The sequence below is a fragment of the Falco naumanni genome, chromosome 5 (assembly GCF_017639655.2).
Source record: "Falco naumanni isolate bFalNau1 chromosome 5, bFalNau1.pat, whole genome shotgun sequence".
NCBI classification, from domain to species: Eukaryota; Metazoa; Chordata; class Aves; order Falconiformes; family Falconidae; genus Falco; species Falco naumanni.
This window is the reverse complement of record NC_054058.1, coordinates 16,393,522-16,410,924: the sequence shown is the minus strand read 5'-3', so window position 1 is coordinate 16,410,924 and position 17,403 is coordinate 16,393,522. Positions and strand designations below refer to the sequence as shown.

The following is a 17,403-nucleotide window of genomic DNA, read 5'->3' as shown; positions in this document are numbered from 1 at the left end:
TTTTGGTCTGCAATTGAGTATTTAATTAATAGTGTGCTGTGGCTCAGTGTCTGACAAACCCTGAAACATAACTGCTGCTCACATTAAAGGCTGGATCGAACTTACATCAGCCTTCCTTCACACATGATAAAACTGTACTTTTCAGCAGATAATGGAAGAGCAATAACCATGCATTGCTTAAACTTTGCCTTCCAGGCAGGAACATTGATTAGGCACAAGCAGAACCACACTACGTATTTTTTCTCCTCATTTCCTAAGAGGTTCACTTGAAATGCGTTTTTATAATTACAGTGCCCTGGACACACAGGAAACACATTCAGCTGTGAGAATGGTCATCAGATCAACAGCAGGTCTATCACTGCATTGGCTCTGCCCAGGTTTGCTAGAAGCCACGGCAGGCTTGATCTCACCTAACTTTGAAAGTCCATACGCACCTGCTCCCGTTACAGGCAGCGGTGCCTGCAGTCACCTACCTGCTTGTGGAATCTGCATTAGGGCTAGATGAACGGTCCTGCCTAATCCATTGATCAGATCCCCAGTGACAATAACAAGATGCCACTGGGGACACTGGTGCTAGGCCTGGACCTGATCAATGGTCCTGCTGATGTGAATATGTCTGCCCCTATTCTTCCACAATGTGTTCAATGCTCCAGTGGAAGGAAGGTAATGCTTTTCCTTCTCATAGGAACGCAGAAACAGGCAGATGCTGAGACCCTCTGAGAGTGCAAGAAGGGCTGGTTAGATACTCATATGCCACAAGACTATCTTCAACGAAGCAAGGATCTTTACTCACACTGGTAAGAGAACTGCTTTTGTCTATTTGTTTTACTGAAGAGCACCAGAAAAGTCAGCTATTGCTGTGGAATGTAAAACAGTAGAAAAGATCATTTGAAAAAAAGTACCTTCAGAAAGCAAGAAAAACTTCACACTGAGCCATGCAGAGATTAAAAATGTTTTCCATTTCTTAAAGCAATTTTAATATATTCCCCACCTATTTCACCAGCTGTAAGAATCTTTACCACTCAGGGAATTTGGTCCCAAGCTCCAGTAAACAGTGTCCTACAGAATCGGGTGGCATTTATTTACATTCTTAGGAATGTTACAGAAAGCAAGGTTTCCTTCTGGGAAACTACATGAGAGGATTTTCAGGCCTGATACACAGGAGCAGCAATTGAGAGAACAGTAACAGAGCAGCAACTGGTAGGCACCAATGAACAGGTTCACCCTTCCCTGCGGCATCCAGGGCTGCTGCAGGACAACAAGAGATGCCAAACTCAGGCTCTGGTATGTATTTGCAGCATGTAGGATCTGAGGCAGGTATCGGAAATGGTACAAAATCACCGAGCTGTCCTAGAATACCTGCTCCATGTGCTAGAAGTCAGCTCTGTGGAAGGTGAAAGGCACGTTATTTTCCTTCAGGCTGGGGATCTTTCCTGCAGCCACGGGCCCACAGGTCACGCTGCAGGCTTTGACTGCTCTTCAGAGGCTTTCTTCATGATGTCGTATGTGGCAGGGCAGAACTGAGAATACAGCTGAGCCAGAAAAGCCTGGGATGTGATCTCTAGCCTTGTCCCATGGCTCAGTTTGTTCCATATATGAACCGCGTAGGTTTTATTAAGGAGCCTGTGAAGCTCCAAGGAGCTGATTTCTTCAAATAACTTCTTCCAGTCCTCCCAGCGAACAGGATAAAAGGCTTCTGTGGCAAGAGCATTCACGCCTTTGCAGCTCATACTCTTCTGGATCCTACTGATGGAGCACCACTTCTTGAAGACACGTGTTAGGAGGTATGGGCCCTGGTGCCCCCAGACCCAGCCATTGTAGTTCTCCACAAAGTCCTTCATGCAAAGCTCAATGAACTCATGCTTGGGCTTGAAGGACAGAAAGGCCCCGTTCAGTACATCCTGAGACTGCATGCCAAGGGCATTGGTGAGGTTCTTTAAGTTCTTAAGCACAATGAAGTCTGTGTCCAAGTAGATGCCACCAAATTTCCACATGATGGTAATTCTACAGGCATCGGACAGGACAGGTAAGAAATAAGGCTCCTGGCGCTTTTGAGCCTGCAAGTACCACTCTGCCAGAGGTGTTCCAGAGAAAAGCTCTGTCAAGTCCAGGGGCCGGATTTCCACGTTAGGGAAGCAGCTCAGCAAGGAGAAACCCCAGTGGTTGGGTAACGAGGCGTTACCATTTGCCAAGCCTTTCATGAGCACCACGACCCTCGTGCCAGGGTGTGTCCGTGCTGCTGACTCCACAGAGCACATGAACAGGTAACTTGGGCTAGTTCGCTCCGAGGTCTCCACAAAAAACACATCCCCTGGGGAAAAAGGGGGCCCACTGGCAGTGGGACAACGAAGGGAAGACAAAAACTGTCCAAACCTGCTTTGTGTGGGCAGGCTGTAGAGCTGGCCCTCAGCATCCTCCTCAGTTCTCCAGTAAAACCTTACAGAAGCAAGGAACACAAATGAAGTGATGAAGATAAACAGAGCCTTGAGCCTGTGGCTCAAAAGCACAGTCGTCAATTTTGTCAGGCAGTTGGGCATCCTGGGCAGTCTTGTTCCCGTCAGAGCGTGCTTCCCAAGATAACTGTTGTGACCTGAAGGGGAAGAAAGAAGAAGACACTAATAGGCAAGGCAGCAGACCATGAGCCTTGGGACAGTGTCACAGCAGAGCAGAACTCTCCTTCTTTCACCTCAGGGCAGCATGCTTAATGTATGCCTTTAGGTCATTCCTGAAACAGATTCCTGGCTTCTCTGTATTGTCACAGGGCCTTCAGATCCCACATCAATAACTACTGCCCATCTCCGGATCCCTCTCTTTCAAACATAACATAAGGACAAGTCTCTCCTTTCTGTATATCACAAACCAAGATGGATCCTCAGTTCTGTCCATGTACATGGTCCACATAAGTTATGCTTGCAACTTGCAAAGATAAACAGCATTTGACACATAAATGGAATACCTTCATGGTGGTGCACAGTGAACTCAGGGAACAGCATTACAGTCCTCATCTACAACCTTCTAGAATGCCAGGTCATTCTGGACATGAAACATACATGAAAAAAAAACCTAGGATGAGGAAATAGGAATGCTCTTTATGAATATTCCTGGAGCTGTGTCAACAGATACTGTGTGGAACTGCTGCCTTGATGAGAGTTTTTTCTCATGACAAGAGGTTTTCCTCCTGATACACAACCTGTCCTTCCCCAAAACCAAACACAATACTAAAACCCCATTGCTGTCATCAGTTCCCATCAAGAGGCCTCAGTCTCTCAGGCTGCTGAATCAGTTGCTGCCTTTTGAAATCAACCACCCACCCCTATAGAGAGCATGGCTCATTTTTCGTGGGACTTTAGCATAGCAGAATGGATGGATAGGGGGACGGGAATTGATATAAAGCAGTTCTTGAGACAGACGCTGACGATAAGGACAAGAACTGTCCAGGTAAAGAGAGTTTCAAGGCTGCTTCCCAGCTCTGCTTTCCTGCCAAGTCCTCACTTCTACCTCCTCCAGCAGATGGTGCTGACCCAACCGTCACCAACCCAGGATGGCAAAGGCAATGCTGGCTGTGACCTCGGCTCTGCCAGTGGAACCACGTGGTGATGGGTATGCAATCCACTCTACCCTTACTTCCTCTCTTTGTCCTGCAAAAGGGAGGGACAGAAAGGAAGAGATTATTAACAAGGCAGTAACAAAAAGAGAAGCCATTCTAGCTACGTTCTCAGCCCTAGCATCAGCATTTTTGCCCTTGGCTCCCCTTAAAGTGAAGGACAGCAGAACCAGCACCTCCTGAGCCCAGCACGCGGGGCCCCAAAGGTCAACATGCAAAAGGACATGAAGCAGCAGCAAAGAGGATGAAAGTAAATGGCCTCAAGTTGCACCAGGGAGGGCTTAGATTGGATACTGGGAAAAATTTCTTCACCGAAAGAAATTTTGTTGTCCAGCTTTGGAACAGGCTGCCCAGGGAAGTGGTTGAGTCACCATCCCCAGAGGTATTTAAAAGACATGTAAATATGGCACTTAGGGACATGGTTTAGTGGTGGACTTGGCAGTGTTAGGTTTACAGTTGGACCTGATGATCTTAACAGTCTTTTTCAACCTAAACAGTTCTATGATTTCTCTGCCTCCCTCTGCTCCACCTCCAAATCCCCACGCTCCAAAACAGAGAACTTCAGGAAACAGCAAAAGATTTAATCAAACAGCTGTAACAAGGAACAGGACAGAGAATCTAGCCGGCATGATCCCATTTGTCATTCACCCCTGGTTACTGCAATTAAGTCCCATACAAAACTCCCCATGCAGCCAGAAAATGACTCGTCGGCTGCACTGGGGGGCTTCCAAATGCAATAGCACAGAGCCACCACTCTCCTCTAGGCACTGGGGCCTAGGGGACAGAGGAGAGGCAGCCAATACACAAATCATCAGCTCTGGATTCCCAGAACATTTTTTTCTCCTGCAGAGAAATGCCAGCATGTGCTGTGAGTGTTACAGGCAGAAAAAAAAAAAAAACCACTCTGCTTTTTACCTACCTGCTTCCCCTGCCCTCCACACCACAGCCAGCTGAATCCTGTAAATTATTTTTAGCTTGGTAAACTGTAGAAGCGAAAGAGGTACAGGCTTGAGGACACAAAGCCTTTGCTGTAGAGCAGGCAGGAAAGCACGGTTCTAATCTAACAGTGAGCAAGCTTCAAGGTTATATGCGTATTTTTAGGAAGAGGAGGAACTACTACAATCATGCTTCTATATATTTAGAAATACATTTCTGCTTTTGTAGCGGACGAGAGGACATTCTAGACGCTGCATTAACCAATCCATTTATTTCACGAAACAAACACAGGAAATCTGGCTTTCTACCTTCCTCTGAAATCGCAAGGGCCATTGCACAGAAATTGCAAATACTACTCACCTGTTCCTGCTTTCAAGACACCACAGAAGGCACTGCTCAGCTGGACAAGATTTTTAAGAGGTTAGTAGTGTCTCTGGGAGTGCCTACAACTCTATGGTGTGGCACTCCCTTTTTCTGATTAAAAAAAAAAGACAACCAAAACCAAACCAAACAAAAAAATATGGTGAAAGATGGACTCTGAACACTAGGAGGAAAAAGGCAGATCAAGGAGGATGTGACGTTACGCATTCAGCTAGTATACTGGCTGATACAAGGGTTACACAGCTGTGCTGTGAAGAACCCATATAATTAGAAATCAATCAGGAAAAAAAAAAAAGGAAATTGAAACCTCATTATCACTACACATTAAGCTTTGTACTGTGGCAGGAAACCAGTTGCTGTTTTCTACTCCTTTGCTAAGAATTACCGGTGCTCACACTGCTTGGGCAGCTGCCATGAGAACTGAGCTGAGTTTCAGAGCTGCCTCCTCCCTCTCCAAGACTTCAGTTCTGAACAAACCTTTGAACCACACACTCTTTCAATCAAATAATTTACTCATTCATTTGGGAATACTCCCTCTTATGCCAGCTACTTCATTGAACGATGTTGTGAAGTTCAAGTGTCTCTTATTTTATGATAGAGTTCCCACTTTTCCCTGTGCTCGACAACAGCTGACCTTCTCTTACAGAAGACGTGGGCGCATTCATAAAATACCACCTTTATCCCTACAGTCACTAAGTTTAGGGTTTACTGCAGTTTCTACGCAGTTGCCTGCAACAAATGTCAGGCCTATTGCTCTGCAGCTTCTCCGGCCCCTTCCCCCTCCCCAAATCCTTTCAGGCACTGCAGCATCACAGAGGGACTCATAAGATGCCAACACCAGGGAGGCTCTTTGGAGAGCACTTTAAGCTATTCCCAGCCCTTTCATTGATGGAGCTCTCCAGGTCTCAGGTCAGGTCCCTTCTAGTCACAGAAACACAGAAGGGTTGGGGTTGGAAGGCACCTCTGGAGATAATTTGTCCAACTCCCCTGCTCAAAGCAGTCACCTAAAGCAGGTTTCTCAGGACTGTGTCCTCTTGGCTTTTGACCTTGTCCAAGGACAGAGACTCCACAACCTCTCTGGGCAACCTGTTCCAGTGTTTCACCACCATTTCTTTCATTCTAATTTCCCATATTTCAATTCAATTAAACAATGATGCCTCATCCCATCACTGGATTCCACAGAGAAGTGTCTAGATTGTCTTCTTTACCCCACCCATCTTCAATTAGGTTTTGACACACTTTGACAAGACACCCCCTGAGCCTGCTCTTCTCCAAGAAAAACGATCAGAGCCCTCTCAGCCTCTCCTCACACAGCATGTGCTCCAGCCCCTTTCTCGTCTTAGTAACCCTTCGCTGGACTTGCTCCAATATGTCATGTTTTGCTTTTACTGGGGAGCCCAGAACCAGCACTCCAGATGTGGCTCACCAGTGCTGAGTAGAAGGGAAGGAATTCTTCCCTTGACCTTGCAGCAATACTCTACATAATGCAGCCCAGCAGGCTGCTGGCCACCTTTGCCACAAGGGCACACACTGCTGGCTCATGGCCAACTTCTTATCCACAGGACCATCAGGTCCTTCTCTGCCAAGATGCTTTACAGCTGGTCAGCCCATGTACTTTTCTCCTCTCCTCAAGTCTATCACTGCATTGGCTCTGCCCAGGTTTGCTAGAAGCCACGGCAGGCTTGATCTCACCTAACTTTGAAAGTCCATACGCACCTGCTCCCGTTACAGGCAGCGGTGCCTGCAGTCACCTACCTGCTTGTGGAATCTGCATTAGGGCTAGATGAACGGTCCTGCCTAATCCATTGATCAGATCCCCAGTGACAATAACAAGATGCCACTGGGGACACTGGTGCTAGGCCTGGACCTGATCAATGGTCCTGCTGATGTGAATATGTCTGCCCCTATTCTTCCACAATGTGTTCAATGCTCCAGTGGAAGGAAGGTAATGCTTTTCCTTCTCATAGGAACGCAGAAACAGGCAGATGCTGAGACCCTCTGAGAGTGTGAAAAGGACTGGACTCAAACGCCACAAGAATTTTCGCAACCCTGATTGCTAAATTTAAAAGTCTAGCTAACTGATGCAGTGCTGAAAATATGCAAAGAAAAACAAAACAAAAACCCCAGTTCAAACAAAAACTGTAAAACTTACAGACACATCTTACTGCATAAGGGAAAGGCTGACATTCAACTGATAGCAAGTTTCTCTTGTTCCAAACACAAAAAGGATAAAATGTAGTACAACGGGAACAGAAACAGGGCTGCTACAACAGATAATCTTGTTACTCTGCCATGCAAGGACTCCAACCAAACTGATGCTGCTGGATCAGCACATGGTCACATCTACTTTTGGTGGGCCTAAGGAGTACTGGAGCACCCTGCACTGAGCAAAGGGGCTTCCTGCCCTACATGACCATCAACGTGCTTCACTGGTATTTTCCTTGGTAGCAAAACCACAGATAGAAAAAAATGAAAACAACCAAAACTGGACGGTAATTGGATCACTGGGTGATGGTACAACATGAATTACGTGAAGCCACCTTACATGAAGCCAAATAAGCACGACCAGTTCCTGCAATCCACTGCTTTTCAAATTCTAACAGCAGATACTCAGAAGTCCCTGAAAACTGGCAAATCATTCCTAACAGGAAAAAATGCACACTGTTGAGTGATATTGTTCTAGAACATCATCAGATCTTTGTGACAGTTCAAGGACTGATAATATATGGCAAGAAATAAGCTGTACAAATTCTTTAAGAGCATGCATTTAGCGACGTCAGAGAATGAAATATTACATTCTTAGTTCACACTGAAAGCAATTAGAATTGCTTTTATATAATTACATACATTTACATAATTGCTTTTACATAATTTTCAGATTATGACTTCTGTAGAATGTCTCAATCCTCCAGGCCTAAACCTTAGTAAAACCAGTATAAACATCCGTCTTAGCCAGAGGCAATCAGATATTTACATGAAAACGGTGGCTGTGTATAGTGCAGAAGTGCAAATGTTGTTTGCAAAGTAGAATATAAACTAAGGATGTGAATAAGGACTTCCCTATTTTTTTTTTAATTTTCCTTCTCTGATTTAATCAATATAGCTTATGCCTACACAATTAGCAGATTTAATATGTGAAGCTAGATAGACCTGCAAGTAAGCAGAAAGTCATAGGAAAGAAGATACAAAGGGATCATCTAGCTATTACCAAGTACACCTGCTGAGCAAAAGGAGAGAAGAGGGAGAACAGAGAGTAACAGAAACAGAGGCACAAACTAAAGGTTCTGTTTTGCATAAAATTTTGCAAGAATAAAACTGCAAAGGAGAAGCCAAATAATCCCTGACATCTAGGCACTCACTGATCACCTGCCCAAAGGAACCGGGAAGGATGATCGCCTGGGTGCCTCTGACTTTGGCTGCTGGAGCTCAGGCTTGCTGTTAAATACACCCTTTGTCTTGACAGCCAGGCTGCTCTCTCCTAAGCTGGTCTGCTTGTGGAGTGCAGGGAAGCAACAAACCCAGCTCCGAGGCTGTGGAGAGGAGAGAAGCTGAACTGCTGAGCAGGCAGCTGCTGAGGCTGGAGAGAACACGAATGAGAGTCAATTTAGAATTTGAATATTTGATCGATTCATAATACTGCCAAACAAGAGGACCCCTGGGAAAACTGGAATGGTGATTCAGTGCTCCTACAGTGTAGAAAATGGAACTACATCCACTAACAGTGTCCAGCTGATATAAACCCAGGCAGAGCAAGAAACTCCTTCCGGTCTTGTGAGCTCTTTGAACCAGTCTTAAAAGGACAATAACCAGTGCCTGCCCTGTGAGCCAACCTGCACATACTGCACAACCCTAGGGTTGCTGGGAAGAAGACCCAAACCTAGTGGCTGCGTGTTCAGAGGAGATGAGGTGGATTCTCTGTCCCCAGAGCTTTCCCACTTCTCTCCGTTTTTGTGTCTTCCTCGTGTTGGCTTCTTGCTCCCCATATTTGCTTGATCTCACCCAGCAGTGCAGAAAATACAAGGTGACTCTCATGCTTGTTCCTGAAGAAGGGAACTTTAAGAGAAATATAAGCTCTATCTACCTCTATTATTAACTAAAACGGATTAAGAATATAATTCTTTGATGTCCCTCAGAACATGCTTAAGTGCAGATTTACAAGAGAGACTGGTTAGAGACAGTTTTTTATCTTAAACTGAGCAAGATGCTTTAGATGGTCCCTTTCGTAGCCAACATTTTAAAGCAATAGCTGTGCCCTCTCGTGGCCAATTCAACTATCATTCCTGCAGTGCTGTGCATTAAAAGTAGCCTGGGTTGAAGGAAGGCACTGCTGGGGAAGCAAGGGAGAGTTGCAGCACTTACCATGGGACCCAGTGCTAGAGGCACTGAGTCTGGGGCTGGGGTAGAGAGTCTGGTGCAGCTGAGATCAGCCAGAATATGTCATGAACATCCAAATCTAGCTTCGCAGGCTAAATCAAAGCACACTGTGGCATACCTTTCCTCCTTTCTTTATTATTGCTTGTCTTTGCTGCATAATTTTTAGTGCGACTTCAACTACCTTATGCCATTAGACTATTCAAAAGCTACACTTATGGTACGTTAAGTAGAAACAAAGCAACATATCTCTGATCAGCCTTGGACGAAGTGATTGCACCAGTTCCAATTGTCTTTAGGAGAATGGAGTACTCTTGAATTTAGTGATGTCCTTCCAAGCAAGCATGTGGACATATGAACAGAAAAACACTGGACAGGGTGCATAAATTTGCTACAAATTCAGTAACAAAAACAGAGAGGAAAAAGGCCCAGGAAAGTGCTGCTGCATACCCAGGTAGCTGCTAGGGGTCTTGAACAACATCAGTGATCACAAGCAGCCCAATAGGGGTATTTTGGGAATCCACGAGGAGAGAGTTGAAGATCTCAACTTTCTCCAGATTTATACCACCAAGAGTAGAAGAGGTAAGATCTGACAATATCAGCATTCAGTGGGTAACTAACTAATCAGTCTGCTAGGTATGGAAGAGCAGAGCAGCGCCAAACAGGGATCAATCTACCAGCTAATTCCCCTAAATACTAGGGGAATTAGTATTTAGTATTTTAGCAACAGTTTTAGAGCTCCTCCTTCTGTCCCCAGACAGAATGGCTGACCAAGCACGTGGGAATATTTGAGGTGAGATGAGGGGAAATACTGCAATTGTAATGCGTATATTAGACCAAGGCATAAGATACTGCAGCTATAGACAAAGGACACTTAAGGCACCTGTCTCTTAACTGCATCTTTTCTACTTAATCACAACTTCACCTTTCCAGGGTGAACCCTGCAATATCCAATTTCACTTATATGTTTTTTAGAACTGAGTTTTCTCCTGAAATAAAAGAAAGAACAGTGAAAATACCCACTCATAAAGTGTAATGCAGTGCTGGATAGCCATTTCGTGGGGTAAGAAGAATTAAAAGCAAGCCACAGCAAAGAGTCAGAGGATGATATTAGCAAGTTTCTGCAAAAAAATAGATTGTGGGAAGAAATGATACGGCAGTATTTATAGCTGTTAATGTTCAAATCACTGTACAGAGAGTGGCCATAGGTGTGATGGCATCTCAATGAAGTTATCCAGAAAAAAAGTACAGACCCTGTCTGTTACTTGCAACAGAGAACCAATGAGATACGTAAGTAATGGCCACAAACAGAAAATCACATAGCCAGTCATGGTAACATAATGAAGCTTCAATTCAGCTTCAGTTTCCCTAAATACAATAAGCAGTAGCCTAAGATTAGTGAAAAATTATCAGTAATGCTGTTGCACTCAGACAGAATAGGAAATTTGTGGAATTAAGATTGAGTTGTAACTCAGTCTTGTAGCTTCCAAAAAAAACAGGCATGCTCAATTTCAGCTAAGTGAGCTTGCTCAGTAGCTTGCTCAATTGTAAAGAAATGATAACAGGATTACCTTGCACCCAGTGACAGTGCTATTTGAGAACAGTGGCATGTGAATTCATAACATAGAGGCGTCCTTCTAATATTACCAGTGCTGTTAGCTACAGTGTGAGTTGCTTGCTGAGCAAGCTCAGAGGTAGTGCAGTGGTACACCAGAACAGTGCATGTGAGCAGTAACCCCTGAGCCAACTGGGGAGCCCAGAACTGGATACAGCACTCCAGATGTGTCTCACCAGTATGGAACAGAAGGGAAAGACTGCCTCCCTTGACCTTGTAGACAATGCCCTGCATAACGCAGCCCAGCAGGCTGTTGGCCACCTTTGCCACAAGGCCACACTGTGGGCTCCCAGTCAACCTCTTGTCCTCAGGTGCATGGAGTTACCCTCACCAGTTGCATCTCCCTTTGTTGAACTTTATGAGATTCCTGTTGGCTCATTTCTCCAGCTTGTTGAGGTCACTCTGAGAGGCAGCTCAACTGCCTAGTGTATTAACCACTCCTCCCAGTTTTGAATCATCTCCAAACTTATTGAGGTTGCAGTCCATCCCTTCATCACCGAGGTCATTAATAAAAATGTTAAACAGTACTGGCCCCAGCACAGATCCTTAGAGTGTACCACCAGTTACTGCTCTCCACCTGGACTTCATGTTACTCATCACAATCCTTCAAGGCCAGAAGTTCAGCCAGTTTTCAATCCACCTCACTGTGTTTATGTAGTCCACATTTCATCAGTATGTCTATGCGGCTGTTATGGAGACTGTGTCAAAAGCCTTACTAAAGTTACAATAAGCAATATCTAATTCTCTTCCCCTGTCCACTGCGCTGGTCATTTCATCACAGAAGGCTATCAGTTTGCCCAGGCATGATTTCCGCTTTGTAAATCCATGCCGGCTACTCCTAATCACCTTCTTGTCCTTAATATGTTTGCAGATGACTTCCAGGAGGATTTGCTCCATCACCTTCTCAGGGTTCAAGGTGACACTGACTGGCCTATAATTCCCTGGATCCTCTTTCCTTGTGCTTTGTAGAAGACCAATTGGAAAAACAATCTAACACCAAGGAAAGCTCAGAGAGGTGCAAATGACAGCAGGAGATGAAATTTGTTACGGGAATAGAGGGGGTGGAGATTCCCTGAGCCTGTTTGAGGAAGGTCTCAAACACTTGCAGGATCAAACACAAGTTTACTTTGTATGACCTTGAAGAGGAACAGAAGACTGATAAGAGGGAACAGCTTATTGAAGGCTGAATAACTGCCCAAGAAGCAGCAGAGACAGCAGATTTCTGCAGTTAAATGGGGGAAAGGTAAATCTGGCAGGGGGAGATCACAACCACTGACTCAATTCAAAACCAGAAAGACTCGCTCCCCCATGCTTGTAAGGAGCATGCATGCTAATTTACATGGCAATCCAGAGTAATTTAAATAAGAGGTGGTCCACACTGAAGGGTAAGAATAAAAACAGGAAGGCAAGTGCCATTTCGGAGGGAATAAGAATAAAAGAAGAAGGGACTTCTGGACAAGCACTCCTACATGAAACACCCCCCATTGGCAGGCCTGATGCTGGACACAGGACTGGTGATCCCTCTCTCCCCCACCCACCCACCTGCTTTCCTGCTTATTACCTTTTTCTAGTAAGTAACACAAGGCATAAAACTTTATATACTTAGAGAGTGATAAGCATTTCTGCTACCCAATTATTTACCAATGACCCTAACCAAGGAATAAAAGTCTCTTTACCTATGGACCTCAAGTGCTGTGTATGCCCTATTCCAACCAAGAGAATCAGCGAATCTGATTCACTCCTCCCTCCTGCTTGGTGAGACATGACATTTAAATTGGCGTCACAGACAGGATTCCCTTATGTTGGAGGGGAAGGGGGCGGACACCAGCTCTCGCAGGGAAAGCGGATGGGGAGAGCTGGAAAATTACCTTTTAGCAAGAGGTCCAAACAGAGTGCCTCTTCACCTAGCAAAAGCGGGCAGAGAAAGATGGGGAGTGATGTCTCAGCCACAAGCTTGGAGAGATATGAGCAGTGCGAGCCATGGCCGCCTGGGAAACGCCAGCACTCAACTGCTCCCCCATTGTGGAAAAACAGAAGTATAATGCATGTTTCTCACCATCAGGAATGAGTTGGGCTCATAATAATTGGCATAACCCAAAAGGAGTGGCAGAAACAATTACAATACTTGTGAAAGAAAAAAAGGCGTGATAAGGAAAAGGAAAAGCCTTGCTGTGCACTGCACTGGGAGCGGCACTAGCGGTGGCTCAGAAGGAGAGGCACCTGATTAAACAAGCTCATGATGAAACGGTTGAAGCCTTTTAAGAACAAATAAAAACCCTGCAGAGCCAACTAACCGTGGAACATTAATGCCACTCACTGGCTTCACGTGGCTCTGTGCAATGCACTGGACCAAGAGAAAATATTAAGGTCTGAACTGAAGAAAAATAAGTAGGGATCTGATGACCAAACAGATTCTAACTCAGAGCTGGATAGCGAACTGGGATTTTCAAGTTTGGCAAAACTAGCGGAAAAGCAGGCACCCAACTGGAAACCCCTACATGCAACAAAAGTCAGGGGGCAGTGAGGAATCTTTTTATCCCAGGGGTGGAAAGGCGACGAGACCCCTGATGGAAATCAAATCTACTAAAAGCAGCCAGGCAGGGGCAGCTCCCAAGTCACCACCCAAATGGTACCATACTCAGCGGCCAAATTATCAAAGATTCAGGAGAAATACAGTAGCGTAGCTCAAGAGATGGAGACAGAACACGTATGGAGAGGTCCATTAACAGGCAGAAATTGAGTCCTACTCTCAGCAGATGAAGCACGACGGTACTGGGGACCCAGTGTATTTTTAACTACTGATGACCAAGGCAGGGGGCTTAGACCCTTGGAGAGACCTGGCGTCTATTGCGACCCCCAATACAAAGCATTTAACCGAGAGTTTACCACAGGCTGCCTGCCTCCAGCTGGTGCACGACGGGCGTCCCGTTCCCCAGCAGCCATCCCCGAACGCTGCTGAATGCACACCCCGACGGGGCGATCCCCGCACCCGGGGTCCCCCCGGCCCGCTGACCCCCGGAACCAGCGAGGAGGGGCCAGCTTGTGGGGGGAGGTAGCTCCGGGACGGACCCGTTATGACAGGACAGCGGGCCTCACCGGGGGGCGGGGCTACCGTACGGAGAGCGGAACGGCGGGTAACTGGACACACACCTCCCTCCCGCGGGCTCGGAGAAGGTTGCGGTGGGCCGAAGGAGCTGAGGAGGGGGTTCCCCGACGTTTACTGGATGGAATGCCTACCATGGCCCCGGGAAAAGTTACCGGAGCGCGGGGGCCGGGGGAAAGCGTGCCGCCCGCCCGGGAGCGTGAGGCGGGGCCCCGGCCTGGCGGTCCGGGAGCGGCCCCAGGCCCCGCCGCCACCGGCCGCACTTGACTCGCGAGCGGGAAGCGGGGCGCGCCGTCCCGGGCAGGGAGGCGGGGGACGGCCCGCGGGCGGCCGCAGGAGGCGCGGAGGGGCTGCCAAAGGGGATCTACTTACGCCCTTCCCTGCAGGCACCCTTAAAGCCCCGGTGACTTCGCTAGTTGACGCGGGTGTTGCTAATGGCAACGGAGCAGCCGCAGGTGACAAGCAAATTTTGGGGTCACAGGCGAGTTCGGAACTTGCCGGCCCCAGCCGACGGCTGGCGTTAAGTGCCGTTTGCCTGGAGATCAGGCAGCCGCGGAGGAGAGGCCGTTACGGCCCCCGGGACCTTCCCAACGGATCCCGGCGTGCTTGGTGCGGGGGGGGGGGGGGGGGGGCTCGGCCCCCCGCCCCCTCCCTCCCGCTGCTCCAGCCGCGCCGCCCCCTGCAGGGGGTGAATGTCCAACGACCCCCGCCCCCAGGGGCCCGAGCGGGGATCGCTGCTGTCGCAGCCGGGAAGCAGGGATCGTGATCCCAACCCGTTCACCGGATAACCCCCCCGGCGCGGCCGGTCCGTGAACCCCACGGGCAATGGCGGGTGGCGGTGACTCTGGGCGCTGAAAGGCCAGCACGGGCCCTTGGACGCCTGCAGCACCTCGTACAGAACAGATTGCCACCACACCGGAGCGAGTCCTGCCCATTTTGGCAACAACTGATGTAAAATGTACATTTTTTTACGGTTCCCTTACAGGAAGCAGAGGGAGAGCGCTTCGCCTTTACCAGGGACAGCAAGGCGCCTCCCCCGGGATGCGCCGCTCCATCCCTTGCTCACTGTGTGATGGCACAAGAGCTTACCCCAGTTCCCCCCGCCCAGGGGGTGCAAATGTGTCAATACATCGATGATACATAGATTGGCAGCCCTGATGTCACTACGGTATGACAAACTCATACTGAAATAACTGGTCATTTGGAAAATGTAGGGCTCCAAATCCCAGCGGAAAAGGTACAGCTTCCCTCTTCCAAGGTAAAATTCCTAGGCATTTGGTGGAGTCAACGGGACAGTATGTGTTCCCCCAGAGACCTTAACTGCCCTTAAACAAGTAAAAATGCCTGGAAATAAAAAGGAGTTACAACATGCACTAGGCCTGCTGGCATTTTCATGAAAACATTCCACAAAATTGTGTTTTGGTGAAAACACACTCCTCCCTCCTCGGTGGGATGTGACACACATCTTGATAAGATAAGCAAGAGAGGCACAACATTTGTTCCCTTCCCCATCCCCCAAGCTCTATGACCTTTCAAAGAGTGGTCTCACAATAGCATCAGCCAACTCCCACAGCACTGATGGATGCATCCCATCAGGTCACATCACCTGTGTGTTCATTCAGCCCTGACATGTATTCCACGAACATAATGTGTGAAAGAGACAGGGGCATGCATCTCCCACAAGGAGGGATTACAGCGTAGAGAAAATCCCCAAGTTTCTTACATGTAGCCAGATGCAGAAATTAATTTTGGTTTGCTTCAAACTGATCTCTGAACTCCCTTTCAATCTCTCAGCTCCCACTGACCTGCCTCTCTAGCAGGCTTCCAGTTCCTTCTACAATTGGAAAAAAAGAAGAGCAGCATCGGCAGCTTCAATATCTTTTGGAAATTGTTTTTCAAGCAATGTTTTCTATAACCTCATGGTGTTTTCATGTTTAACTGTTGTGCACCTCCCTAATTTCCCCTCTGGACATAGATTCCACTTTGTGAAGAGTACTTTCTTCTCGTACTTCTACCAATGCACTGCAGAGCCAGTGCAGCTGCCATTTTGCTCCACCATCATACATAAATTTAAAGGCAAGGTCTCAGCTTGAGCTGTAATGGCAAGGTGCACCTGAAGCAACTTCCTCCTGTAGTTTTCCCTTCTGGACTATGCTCATTCATCTGAGTTCAGGGCATGGTTGCAAAGAAAACACCAGAGAGACCACAAGCCAAGTGCACACAGGTAATGGTCGCAAATACTTCAGAGAGATGAACCTCAAGTACATGTAAAAGACCAGAGTACTCGTGTCCACAAATGGCATATCCAAACGGAGCATGGGGAGAGCTTTGGTTTTCCTCTTCTCTGCTGCTAAAGACAAACCAGCCCTAGGCAGACCTCAGCTCCCAACATATATAAGATTAAGGCAGGTAACTGCACTTTTCCCCCAAGAAGGGCTCTTAACCTACTTTGCACCAGAGCCTTCCGGGACTACACATTTTGGGAGGAGGGAGAAGAAAGAGGGAGGAGAAGAATGGGAGGGAGGCGAGCCCTACAGAGCAGTACTACTTACTGCGCATCCTAGATTCCCCCAGCACAAGAGCTCCTGGTGTAGGAGAGCTCTCAGCCGGCACAGATGAAGTAGTCATCATTCAGTCTTTTGCCAGACCAGGTCAAGGATTACCCTGCTGATCCTTCCTCCTTCCTTACTACTCTTCTGTTGCACTGTCCAATTCTGCACCTCCAACACCCATTCCTGGCTTCTCTCCTTCATGTACTGCACACCTGTGTACCACCTAACCTTCATGAGCTCAAAGACAAAGGAGACAGGGCAAGAAACAGCTAGTGCCTTTTCACCACTTTCCATCATCCTTGACTACATATCAGCAATGAAGAAAGCACTGGCCACTGTTTTACATCTCAAGGGAAAACTTTCCCTGGCTTTTGACTCACAGAGTCACAATAAGACCCCTTCGCACACCAGACCCCACCAGTCCTTTCACAGCTTCTCAAAATGCTCCCCTGGACTCCAGGGTCTTTGATGAGGCTCTGAAAGGCAGGTGGGAAAATAAATAGCTGCAGCACAAGCTTTCCACTTGTACGTCTGCAAGAGCACAGACACTGTTACTACTGTGGGAGGCTGTAGCCCATCACCTAGGGAAAAAGCACCACAGTTTCTCACGGAGTTTCCTATTCCATAACATCTAGTCCTTCAGACTGAGACTAAAATGCCTTACTTCAGATAGATTGCAGGTCATGAATGAGGGGGCGATACCCGGTTGGATTAGGAATCAGCACCACACATTGTGTTTTCCTCTGTTCCCTCCACTCAAGTCTCGAAGATGGCATGGTCCGCAGAGCCTTCTTTCCACACGTGCTTATGCTCAACTTGGCTCATATTCATTTCACACTCC

At 47.3% G+C, this 17,403-nt stretch overlaps 1 protein-coding gene across 14 annotated transcripts in view; it reads right to left on the bottom strand.

Annotated features, from left to right (window-relative positions):
* Positions 1-940: 940 nt before the first annotated feature.
* Positions 941-17,403, bottom strand: part of LOC121088716 (lactosylceramide 4-alpha-galactosyltransferase-like) — a 33,515-nt gene continuing 17,052 nt past the window's right edge. The window contains exons 1-4 of one of the 14 annotated variants that reach the window (XM_040595190.1): positions 4,901-5,198; positions 3,537-3,638; positions 2,957-3,033; positions 941-2,590 (exon numbers count right to left, since the gene is read on the bottom strand). In XM_040595190.1, the coding sequence (XP_040451124.1) occupies positions 1,455-2,590; positions 2,957-3,005 (1,185 nt within the window). In that variant the 5' untranslated portion in view covers positions 3,006-3,033; positions 3,537-3,638; positions 4,901-5,198 and the 3' untranslated portion in view covers positions 941-1,454. Of the gene's footprint in view, positions 2,591-2,956; positions 3,639-4,523; positions 4,682-4,900; positions 5,199-13,793; positions 13,870-17,403 lie in introns of those variants that run through there. The other 13 variants (XM_040595196.1, XM_040595202.1, XM_040595192.1 and 10 more) reach the window with 13 other exon arrangements.